General features: G+C 28.1%; 1 protein-coding gene across 2 annotated transcripts in view; it reads left to right on the plus strand.

Annotated features, from left to right (window-relative positions):
• Positions 1–12716, plus strand: part of Asap (ArfGAP domain of ASAP) — a 58960-nt gene that overhangs the window by 7972 nt on the left and 38272 nt on the right. For both annotated transcript variants that reach the window (XM_087158688.1, XM_087158689.1), the window contains exons 3-7: positions 5818–5904; positions 8159–8220; positions 8334–8408; positions 10906–10955; positions 11852–11927. In XM_087158688.1, the coding sequence (XP_087014814.1) occupies positions 5818–5904; positions 8159–8220; positions 8334–8408; positions 10906–10955; positions 11852–11927 (350 nt within the window). The remainder of the gene's footprint in view (positions 1–5817; positions 5905–8158; positions 8221–8333; positions 8409–10905; positions 10956–11851; positions 11928–12716) is intronic.

Below are 12716 nucleotides of genomic sequence, written 5' to 3' on the forward strand. Positions count from 1 at the left end.
TTGTTAAACTGAATAACTAATAGAAAATATAATATTATTTACATTTTATTAAATGAAATTTAAAAATATAGCTCAGATATCTGCCAAGTTTGTGAATGCTCAGTGTGCATAAGAAAAGAATCAAAGATGACTCAGAATTCATTGAAAAAGTTAAAAACAGATTTGGACAGCAAACAAGACGATTACAATTCTTGTTTGATTAAACAATTTTTTAATTGTTATGTATCAATAATTACTTAATTATTTGTTTTTCCATAAAAATTTGTTTAATAAAAAAATTTTATAACAGAATTTTTCTGTATCTCTTTAATTGTTTAAAAAAAAAAGTCAGGGGGGTGCAAGTGCACCCCCTTGCACCCCGCTACCGGCGCCCTTGGTTATAAGTATATTTTTATCAGGGTGCGTAGTATATTTAAAAAGGACTTAAAGGTGCTTACTTTTGATTTACCTTTTTTAAAAGCCCTTAAAGGTGCTTTTTTGTTCGGGGTTTGTAAAAAGTGCTTAATCTTTTAAAAAGAGATTTTTTCTTTGATGCATCGATTGTCGTTCTAAATTACAAAAAATGCATGATTTTCACGATTTCTTTGCGATATTTATCAGAAACTAGTTATTTTATCATGATTATGTAAAGTTTTTATAAATGTTTTTGAATTTTATTGATTTTGTGTTTATAAATTTTGTGTTTATAAATTAACACAAAACAATAAACAATATATAAAAAACATATATAAAATAACAATATATAAAACAATATATTTAAACAATATATAAAAAATAATTTTTATTAGGGTGACCTGGGGTAATTCCTGATCAAAAAATGCAAACATCTATTTTGTGAAGAAACTATTCAAGATAGAATTTTAATATTTTCTGGAAGTTTGAGGCTATATGAGATGAGTCCTATGCTACCTTCTTTTGTTTGAAAATCCAATTAGAATTTAAAAGATTTTAAATTTTTAGTGATCAGGGATTACCCCGTCTCTTGATCAATTCTGGGGTAAATCCTGATCATTTCTGGGGTAATTACTGATCACCAGTTTTTATGGTAAATGGGCTGTTTAAAAAAAACTATACAATGGTAATTAACAAATAAGACATTAAGATCAAACAAATAAACCAAAACGATATGTTTAAGCAGCTAATAAAACTGTTTATTTAAAATCAGGAATAAAGATTAACACTTCAGCTCTGGCAGCAGCTCTCACACTGAAATTTTCATTTTCAATCATTAAAAGAAATTCACTATTTTTGCTTTCTAGAAGCTTAGTATCCTTTTTAAGCTTATAATTTCTCACCATATTTATATTAGGTTAATTTATCAACTTAAAAATTATTCTAACAATGTTCACACATAAATTTGAGAAAGCAAGGTAAGACAAGCCTGAAATGGTGCATATCAGAACACATTTTTCTTGTATACAGTTAAAAACAAATTTTGTGATTATAGTTAAAATATATTTTATAGTTGTTCCACTTAATAAATATGAACTGTTATTTAAGAAAAGACAATTGACTATTTATTAGCTATTTTTTATACTATTTATAAGAAGAAATGACAATGATCAGGAATTACCCCAGTGATCAATAATTACCCCATCTGTAAGGGGCAACATTTGATATAGTTTCGTATAATCTATTATAATGTTTACAGTAGATGTGAAATAATTAAGCAAAAGCCTACACTATTTTTATATCAAAGAAAAAGAAAGTAACTCAAAATATTTATTATTAAGAGAAGGAGGGGGATCTTTGCAGAAATGTGCACATTTTGAAACCCATCTTTGAAATGGAAAATACAGAAAGCATTTTAAAAGACCTACTACAAAAATCCTACTACAAAAATCCTACTAAATATGTATATGTATATATATATATATATATATATTGGAAAACGATTAAAAGTATTTTTTGAGTGCTTAAAATGTATTTAAAAAGGTGCTTATTTTTTGTTGAGAAATCTTGCTACGTACCCTGTTTGTGTTATTATGATATAATGAAATCGTAAAAGGAATTTAAGATACTTTCTGTAAGTTTCTCAACTATAGAAAAATGTTCTCAACTATAAGTATGTTAAATAATAACTTGGAAATTTCTGAGTAGCCATTTGATTGACCTTAATTTTAAATTTCTATCTTCATCTACAAAAAAGTACCCTAGCAGCAATATAACTGGAGCCAATATTCACAAATCATGGCTCAATAAGGGTTCAAAGGGCCGTTATTTCAACAATATTGGCCTTATATAGAATTATCAGATTCACCCCATATTTTGTATTTATTATTCACCCAATATATGCCTTATATTGGTCACTTGGTGCATGTTCATACAGGCCAAAAATTGCTAGGAAATTTTTTGTGTGATTTTTTTTAAGTATTTTCAAAATTTAAAAACTTACTATAGTACCTTGCTATTCAAAAAGTGTCTCAGAAAGTCTTATGTTGCCACTGGGCATAGAAAGTAAACTTTTGATATCTTCAAAAAATAAAAAAAATTAAAATAAAAAAACAATAGTGCAAAATAAAAAATTGACATCCTTAATAACATAATGATCAGAGTATTAGGATTTAATCTTTATGATTCCGGCGCCCAAACTTAAATGAGCTAATTCGTTTGTGTACAGTAGGGGTGCACAAGCTTTTTGAGTGAAGGGCCACAACTGATTGACTAATGAAGGGCCCCAATTATTTCAACAAACTTATTGACAGCTATTGTTCTAGGCACTAAATTCTTTTTGTCATTTAACACGTTGATTGCCATGGGGTCACCGGTGATCGGCACTGAATTTGTTCGTAGCTCCACGGTGGTCACCAGAAACCGGCATATCCAAGATTATTAGAATCACATAATTCAAGTAAATTTTTAATTTTTTATATTATTATTATTACTAAAATGGTTTGAAGAAATTAATGCAATTTCGAACACACAAATAGTTTTATTTATATACACAGAGATGCCAAGTTTCTCTGGAAAGCAAATAAATATTTTCAAGTTTATTAATTGTGACTCTTAATTTAATAAATTCAATTTAGTAGATTTTTATCCACCACTATTTCTGAACAATTCGCAGGCTTACATAATTCATTATTTTTTTCAGATATGTCATGTTAAACCATTTTAAAAAAACTAGCAAAATTTGTCTAACATTTGCATATTTAGATTGTTAGTAGTTATTTACCGTTTGGCGAGACGGACAATTAGAGTGGCATTCAACGTGAAATTAGAGTGGCATTCAACGTGTTAACTTTGTAATTTGTTTGCATAAAATTAAATACTTTTAAATGTTTAAAATTAGAAACTGCAAAATTTAATAAAAAAAAAAAACAGAATCAATTTATCAGAAAAAAATTTAGATGAACTGAAATAATTAAAAACTATGTAAAAATTCATTTTTTTGTCATAATACATAACATTTATAGTCCATTTAAACATAAATTTTAACATTGAAAAATTTGTGCATAGAATTAACTTTAATTCGTAACTTGTGATTTTTAAATCGCTTGAATATTAATCGCGGTGTATGATTTTTGAATTGCGAGAAGAGTTATAGTGAAGGATTTTTTAGAAGTCAAAACACTAATCACGATATGTGATTTTAAATCTCGTGAGTACGAATCGCGATGGATAATTTTCAAATCTCATTAATGTTAATGCGATGTGCAATTTTAAGATCACTAAACACGAATTACGATATGTGACATTTAAATTGCGAGATGAATCAAAACGGCTGATTTTTAAAATGCGTAAATACGGATCGCGATATGTGATTTTTAAATCATGTGACAAAAAGAATAGGTTGGGTGTCTGTTGTAAAATTTGCACGTGTTCATGGAACTAAAGTAATAGGCACATGTTTTAAACTATTTTTTTGCGAAAGGAACCGAGTTTAATATAAATCTACTCATCTCGTTTTTTTTTTTTTTACTTTCTTCGGGAAGGTGTCAATTTTGCTGAGATACCTAATAACTTTTTTTAAAGTTACTATAAAGATTTAAAGTAGAATTGAGTTTTAGCAGTTGTAATATTGTGTTAAAATATCAGGATATTTAAAATCACGTAAAAATGCAGCAATAACGGGAAAGAAAAAATTAAACACGTCGAAAAACCTTTTTATATTTATGTTAAAATTATCACAAATAGAGCACGTAAAAAGTAATTATTCTAATGCATGATTCAAAACTCGCGTGCTGTCAAATTATAGTGTAAAAAAATATTAGAATTTTTTTAAATCACCGGGAAGAGCGTAGTAATAAGTACCAAAAAAACTATCAAATTACCTTTACATTTACGATGAAATCTGTGTAAATAAAGTGCGTCAAAAAATGATATATTGAAATGCAGGATTCAAAATTAAAGTGTCGCAATAGCGTATAAAAAATATCGGGACTTTCAAAGCATTGTAGAAATGTGTAGCAATAATTACTAGAATAACGATTGAAAAATAAATTGATTTGCAATAAAATCGACACAAATAAATCACGTCAAAAAATGGTTATCTAAATGAGTAATTCTTTACTCATGATTCGTAATAATATCGTTCTTAAATATCAACATTTTAAAAACCACGAGAAAATATCTGCTACGAGAATGCCACACAATAACTGCCGAAAAAAGGATCAAAAGTCATTTAGATTTGGCATAAAGTTTGCATAAATATAGCGTTTCATAACTTACATAAATCGCGATTTCGGAAACTGCACGAAGAGCGTCAAAAGTGATAACTAAATTTCAAAATTTGTGTATCGTAATAATGACGTATTAAAGATATTGAGATTTTCAAAACTAAGCGGAAATCCGTAGCGTTGACCAATGAAAAATAGCGATCAAAAAACTACATTGATTGAGTGCGCCAAAAACTTAAATGCGTAAATTTCAAATTTCCGAAATAATTATTTATTTTTTGAATGGAATTGCTTTTTCAAAATTTTTTACAGATTGCGTCCGCTGGCCGCAGGTTGTGCACAGTGCCCATAGGCAGAATATTTTCAAATGTACTGTAGCTGGATTTATTAATTTATACAAATGTTCTGCAAGCATTTCACATTAAAAAAAGTCAACTTTACGTTAAAATACTATATTTTCATTGATTAAAATACGGGATCATACATAGATACACTACATTATTTTTTAAACCATAGCAAACATTCTTGATTTGTTACTTTTTCAATCATTTTTGAAGTACAAAATTTTGTTTATGACAATGATGATGACTTATTAATAAATGACTATGATATGAAGGTCCGAACATTAAGACTTAAACATCTTTCGAAGGGACAATTACCCTGATGGTGCACCATTTGCAAATACAAACATTCACTGGTCTGTTGTACCCACAATTTCTTCATCTTCATCGAAAGCATGCGGTCTTTTAGAATCGCTGTCACTTATTCAAGATACAAATTGCTCTGCTGGACTTCATTTGCTTTTCGACTTTCGTCACAGTTTTAGGCACTTTCTGCTTCTGGGCCCTAGTGTACAGAATATTTTGAGTTATGAAATCAGACGCAATAAAATTTGAATTAGCATGTCTGTTTTTTGACAGATTTGAATCAAGGCAGGTGTGTGTGGGTGGGGGGTGGCTGCAATCTGGACAATTCGGTTAGGAAAGTAGTTGAAAGTTAGAATTTTTAATTTCACTTTTTGCATATTTCATCAAATCTCTGAAACCTTTGAAGTGAATCAAGACAGTTTTGCACACAATTAAAAACATTTTTTTTCCAAATATAATTGCTTGTAAAAAATAATTTTTAATAATTATTTACAACTTTTTATTATTTTATTTAACTTAAGTGAGTAAAATAAATCTAATAAATATTTCAGCACACGTGGACAATGAAGTTTATTTATCTAAAGCATTAGACAGGCTTGGAGCAAATGCCATGACAAAGGACCAAGAACCTGACATAGGTATGCAATTCATTTTATTATTATATTTCATTTTTTGTACCAGTTGCAAATAATAAGGCTATTGTAGTAATTGATTTTTACTTCTTTAACACAATATTAACGGGTATTTACTGATACATTCAGCATGTTTCAAAACTTCTCCAAAACAACATTGTTATTACTACATTTAAATATTACATTATAAATATTTGAATTCGAAAAAACAAGTTTAGTTGGCCGATTGAATAACAACTGGGAATCGCATTGGAATCAAGCATGGCAGAAAGTGATTATTTTATAAATTGTTAGTTGTTACTCTGAACCAAAATTTTCCAGTTGTAATAACATATTATTAATTTAAAATATGTTGTTGCACTGTTGTTAATGATCAAAAGAATCTTCTCAGTCGAAAAACAAAGTTAAAACTCTATAAGACACTCATACTTCCTGTGCTGGTTTATGGAAGCGAAACCTGGACCCTAATTTCAGGTATACAGCGGACACTGGACACCTTCGAAGCAAAAGATCCTCAGAGCCATCTTTGGCGCAATTCAAGAAAGGGGTTGCTGGCGAACCAGATATAACTTTGAGCTCTACCGACTCTATAAATAATACCAAATTGCACAAGTAATCCGCAGTAATAGGCTGACATGGCTGGACCATCTATGGAGAAGCCCTGAAAATAGCTCCACGAGGATCATCACCTTTAGGAACCCAGAGGCAGACCACCTACTAGATGGCTCAACGACATTGAAAATTACCTGGAAACCCTAAAGATTAGAAATTTGAAGGGAGTTGCCATGGATAGGGGACGCTGGCATTTTTCAGCTGTTGAGGCGGCCAAGGCCTGCAAGGGGCTGTTGCGCTGTCAAGGAAAAAAATTAATTTAAAATATGGAATTTTAAAATATGTTGACTCAAATTCGAAATTCTCGTGTCTTTGCAATATTGTAATAAAAATGTTGCAATTTAGAAAAAACCATATAAAACTACTCAAAAGACTGTAAGTAACTGTTAAAAAAAGTAATGATCTTCAAACAACGTGGATTTATGAAAATATTGGAACAATCCGGGAAACCAAAAATACTTTCCTTATGTTTTCAAAATGGGATGCCTGCAAGTGACATAGTGTGGGTATCTCGATCCTGATTGGTTGTTGAAACGTGGCATTTGTTTACATTAGCAATTTTTTCCATTTTATTTCTAATAAGTCAAGCCCATCAAGTATCAATTCTTTTATTTTCTTTTACAAGGATTTCAGTTCTTTCACTTTATGTTTTAACACAAAGACAGGTACAAAGCCAAGTGGAACATGAACAAACTAATTATGCTTTGAAGTTGCCAGATGCCCAAAACAAAAATATATCATGGTTACAATGAAATACAGGAACAAATAATAAATCTAAGTTGAGTATAAGAATTATGTTTCAATAAATTTGATGTGTGATTTCGCACTGCATTTAATTAACTTTACGTTAATTAACATTCTAACTTCTGTGGGGAAACTTTACACGCCATTTTGCTTATAAACGATCAGCCGGTGCTGAAGTCATAAATTACATGTGTCTGTAGCTGCCAACTCTCCTGTATTTACCAGTCGACTACTGGATTTTGCAATTTTCACCTGGTCTAATAAAAATTCTCCTGGTTTTCATACATTTTAGAACATTCCCTATAATTGAATAAGTATTTGAACAAAAATCCTTATTGGAATAGAATTTTTTACACAATTTATCACTTGCTTGAATATTTAAATACTAGTGCATAATAAAATGAGCCTCACTTATAGTAATCAGTTTAAAGCTTTTCTTTTTCTGTGTTCTAAAAATTTCAGTTTATTTTTATTCTGTACTCTCTTTTTAAATTATAAAATAATATAAAGTAAAAATCATTAATTTAGGTTACATGTATACACTAATTCTTAAAATAAAGTTTGTTTGCGAATCAAACTTAACACGTATCACAAAAAGGGCATTAAGATGAACTCAAACTAGGCTTAACCAAATAGAAGAGCAAATATAAATATTAAAAAATTATTTAAGTTTTTGTATATTGATGACAATAAAAATTCCCAAATTTCCATACATGAAAAATATTAAAAATATTATGGAACAATCATCATAAAATTTATATTATTTATCCATCATAAAATTTAAATATTTATATTATCTACTGGATTTTTTCCTATCCATGTAGGCCGTTATGAAGGTCTTCTTGAAGTGCAAGTACCCAATTGCTACTCATATTGTAACACATGTGATTGTTTTATTATTTAGGTGCAGCTTTCATAAAGTTTTCTATAGTTACAAAAGAATTATCAGCCTTAATGAAAACCCTTGTAAGTTTTTTAATATTTTAATTTTAAAAAATAACTTTTTGTATCTGTATATATATTTATAAAATTTTTATTGGTTTGGAATTGTATAGCATCTTTTTTTTCTTTCAATTTAGATGCAGAATTTAAATAACATCATAATGTTCCCACTAGATAATTTATTGAAAGGAGATTTAAAAGGTGTCAAAGGTGTAAGTATATTTATTTTCCTTTGTTTTATTGATGACAAAGATTGTTAGCATAGTTATCTTTTTTTAAATTGTACCAATCAATATAATGTTATGTGTGAAAGGTGATTAAAATTCATTATCAAGACAAACTATCAAAAAACAATAGTTGTTACTAATAACACTCAATTTATGTAATTAAAATGTTTTATTGATAGTTAGTTGAATAGTTATGCGAATTACACCTGGCCAGGTAATTAAAAATTTAATTTCACAACTAAGATGTTAGGACAACATTTAAGATACTGTGATATTTTAAGACGCTTAAAAATTTTGGCTACCTATTCGACAACTTTTTATGTTTGGTATCTTTATACTCTTTGTAGTGACTTATAAAACATCAACTCTATTTTAGATCAGCTATGTTGAAGTAACAAGATACAGTAAAAAAGGACAATCAATAATTTATCTTCATTTTTCAATAAAATAGTATGCTTAGTAAATAATCAGCTGTTTTGCATTGAATAATTTTAAACCGCAGAATGTTTTTAATTTCTTAATAAGATTTTATTCTAAACTAGCAGACAATAATTCGAAGTTTTCTTTCAATAAAAACTTGACAATAATTTAAAAAGGAATTTTACTTTGAAAGAAGAACTAAATTAAAATACTGAAAAACACTGATTAGTATATTAATGAAAAAGTAATGTATGTGGTAGCGTGAAGAATGACATTTTTAAAAATGTTAAAATTTATTTAAATATTTGGTAAAATAATTCTACAAAGCACTAAATAAAAAAATTATTTTAAGATTAAGACAATCTATAAGATCTTGATCAATTTTAAGATGCTTAAAAATGTTGACTAAGTATTCATATTAATAATTATAAAATATATCTTGAAGAAATAGATAAATATATTATTCCAAATCTGCATACATATGTATATTAGTGAAATTGTATCAATTAATGGAGAAACAAAGTAAAAAATAAAATATTGTCACATTAAATATCACAGTTTAATGTATAATCATATTCTATCTGAAACATGCTTTTATAAAACTCTACATTTGTTAAATAAATTGTTTTTTATTCAATAAAATGTTTAGTTCAAATTTCTTTACTAAATTATGAACACATTCTTAGAAAATTAGAAAAGAAACATCATATTTTATGATTAAAAGAAAGGGATTAGCAATCGGTTATTGGCAAAAAAATATGAATGAAATTTTACGCGACGCACGCAGGAGACTTCCTCGTAAGTTTACCACATTTAAATATAATTATCGCCCCATTTAAAAAATTTTTCATTGTTGCCAAATTATTTTTTTAAAAATAATTTATTTTAATTTTTTTCAGCTTCTACTAAATAAAAAAAATTGAAAACTTTGATTTTCTCAATCGAAAAATAAGTAGATTAATATGGTACAAAAAATTTTATGCCTCAAAATTCGAATTTTTTCATGCTCAACTAAAGAGAATAATAAATAATTATAAATTTTTTTTTGCATGAAATTATCTTCAGGTAAACGGGTTTTATGAGTGGGTGCAATTTTTTGTGTGCTTCCTCATTAAAAGGTCCGAACTTTGAATCGCTCTCCTAACCAAACTAGGGTGCCATATTTCCTGGACTGCTGCTACACCCTATAATTTGAAGGATAAAAATCAAAATATGTAAAAAAAATAATTTAATTCTGAGACTGTTTTTCTGTTCAATTTTGTAACTTAATTAATAGGTAGCAAATAAGTTGCATTTTTAAGGTAACCCCCAAGAACCATTAAGATTGACAGTGCATAAAAATCCAATCATTAGAACAAAAGTTATTCAATGTGATATGTTTTTTTTTTGTATATTTTTGTACCTACTTAATTTTGTTTTGTTGAGTTTCAAACTAGATGTAGATGCCCCCTCACTTTTATTAATACTTAAACACATTTTACACTCATTACTTTCATTACATGCTTTAGGCTACTAAAAGCAACTATTTTGTTCATTTTTTTCTGTGGCAACCCTGAAAATAGTTATACCTTGTTACCATAGTCACTGCCACAGGTCCAGACAAATGACTAGGGGAGTTCTTACTTTAGACAAACTATATACATAATGCAGTTTCAGGCAAAAACAAAAGTACGTTTTTAAATAAAAGTTTTTCTTTGATTAACTATTTTCAGTATTTATTTATTTTTTTATAAGCACACACAAAAAGTTTTTTTAAAAAAAGTGGGGAAAAAAGGAGAGGTCAATTTTAATATGTAAACAGATTAGCTGAGACTTCTTAAAAATCTTGAAAGAGCTAGTTTTATGGAGATAGATTTGATAATAATTTTAATAATAATTATGGAGATAGATTTAATAACATTACAATATAATTTTTAAGTAAAAACTTCCTTCTTCTAAATATTAAAATGTTTTTAATTTAAAATTGTAATGGTTTTGTTCCCTTTTTTCAAATACTTTTTAATTATCTTAGGTTTTTTGTTGGTGTAATTAAATTGTGTTTGAAGCATTTTATTTTTTACAGGATCTCAAAAGGCCATTTGACAAAGCTTGGAAAGACTATGAAACTAAAATGTAAGTATTTTTTCAATTCCTACTATTAGTTTAGACACTCCCTATTACTTGTTCAAATTTTCAATTGTTAATAAAATACTTTTTATTCATCCCCTCAAGTTCAAATCCAGTTTTTTTTTTAATGGAAGTGGATGACACTTGATGTTAAGACATTTTTTTTCCAGATATTAATTCATTAATTAAACAGGGATGAGCGAAAACGAAATTTTAATTTCTGATCAGTTGAACATTAGTCTTTGTTTTAACTATAAGTTTTTTCTTTGTTTTAACTATAAGCTTTTAAATTTTTCACACATTTTAAAGATAATATCAGTGATCATTTCTAACTTATAGCTATTTGAACAAAAAAAAAGATAGTTTATGAGGCACATTTAAGTGTTTAATTATTTTATATTTGCTGTGTCCGATAAATTCAATAAAGAATTTGGTCCATGTCACCAAATTTTTAAAAGCTGTCTGATACCACACGCCTTTTCTTCTTTTTTTTCTTTCAATTCCTTCTATTAGTTCAGACTCTCCCTATATATATTTATATATCTCAATCTTTAAAATTCTCAATCTTTACAATTTTCAATCTTTAATAAAATAATTTTTAGTCATCCTCTTAAGCTCAAATACATTTTTTTAAACTTGTGGTTAATAGTATAATAGTTGACACTTGATGTCAATACAGTTTTTTCAAATATTAATTCATTAATTAAATTTAATTAATTAATTTTAGTTTTATATGGGTGAAAAAATTTTAATCATTTAATAAAAAGTAACTAAAATAAATTTTTTCTTTGTTGACCTAAGTAGGAATTGACTTTTTATTACTTGTTTTAGAGTTATAATTATTAAGTGGTTGTTTTTAATTACTTTTACATACATATACTTAATGCTATATTTTATTTTAGATCTAAAATTGAAAAAGAAAAGAAACAGCAAGCAAAAGAAGCTGGACTAATACGAACTGAAATATCACCTGCTGAGGTAGTTCTTTTCTTCAATTTATTTTAAGTGTTAAAATGAATTGCCTAATATTTTGCTTCATATATATGTTTATGCAATAAAATCTACCCTTAATTATATCAGAAATACTATTTTAGATTAGAGGACCTGTAATTCAAATGTCGAACTTCTGGCCAGAAGGACAAGTGTTCAATCCCTGTTGCCGCTAACCGTAATAGAAATATGAGTAAAATTTTATTCCCCTTTTGATCTGTGTCTAAAATATGAAAGCGGTCTCTCAAATGAGTGGTGCTGCCATCTGCCTGGGAGGTTCTGAGCTATGATGCAGTTTCACTTTAGAGTTGCTCTCTTGTCACACGAAAAGCTCTCCTTCCTGACTTAATTCGCGAGGCCAATGGTTGTATTGTGTAAATCTCATTGGAAACAACAAAAAATTAGAGGAAAGCTAGCATATAACTAGAGCAAACTAGAATATGGCTAAATAAAAGGATGGCCAAATTCATTGAAGCAGGAGTGATTGCATTCCGGGGGTACCCCGGAATTCCTGGTTTTTCGCAACATTCTTCCGGGTCTAAAAACTAGAAGCAGGGTATGCGATTTTTACACAAATATTGCAAAATTCTATGATTTAAAAATCATACATCGCAATTCTTATTCATGTGATTTAGAAAATGCAATATCACGATTTGTATTTACGCGTTTATAAACCAAATATTGTGATTCACATTTAAGCGAGTTTAAAATCCAATGAAGTGTTTTCATGTTTGTAATAACAAACATGAATTTTTGCACTTATATGTGATTTAAAAA

Source organism: Parasteatoda tepidariorum, chromosome 3, assembly GCF_982258835.1.
Source record: "Parasteatoda tepidariorum strain Cologne lab strain chromosome 3, Ptep-v5.0, whole genome shotgun sequence".
Taxonomy (NCBI): Eukaryota; Metazoa; Arthropoda; class Arachnida; order Araneae; family Theridiidae; genus Parasteatoda; species Parasteatoda tepidariorum.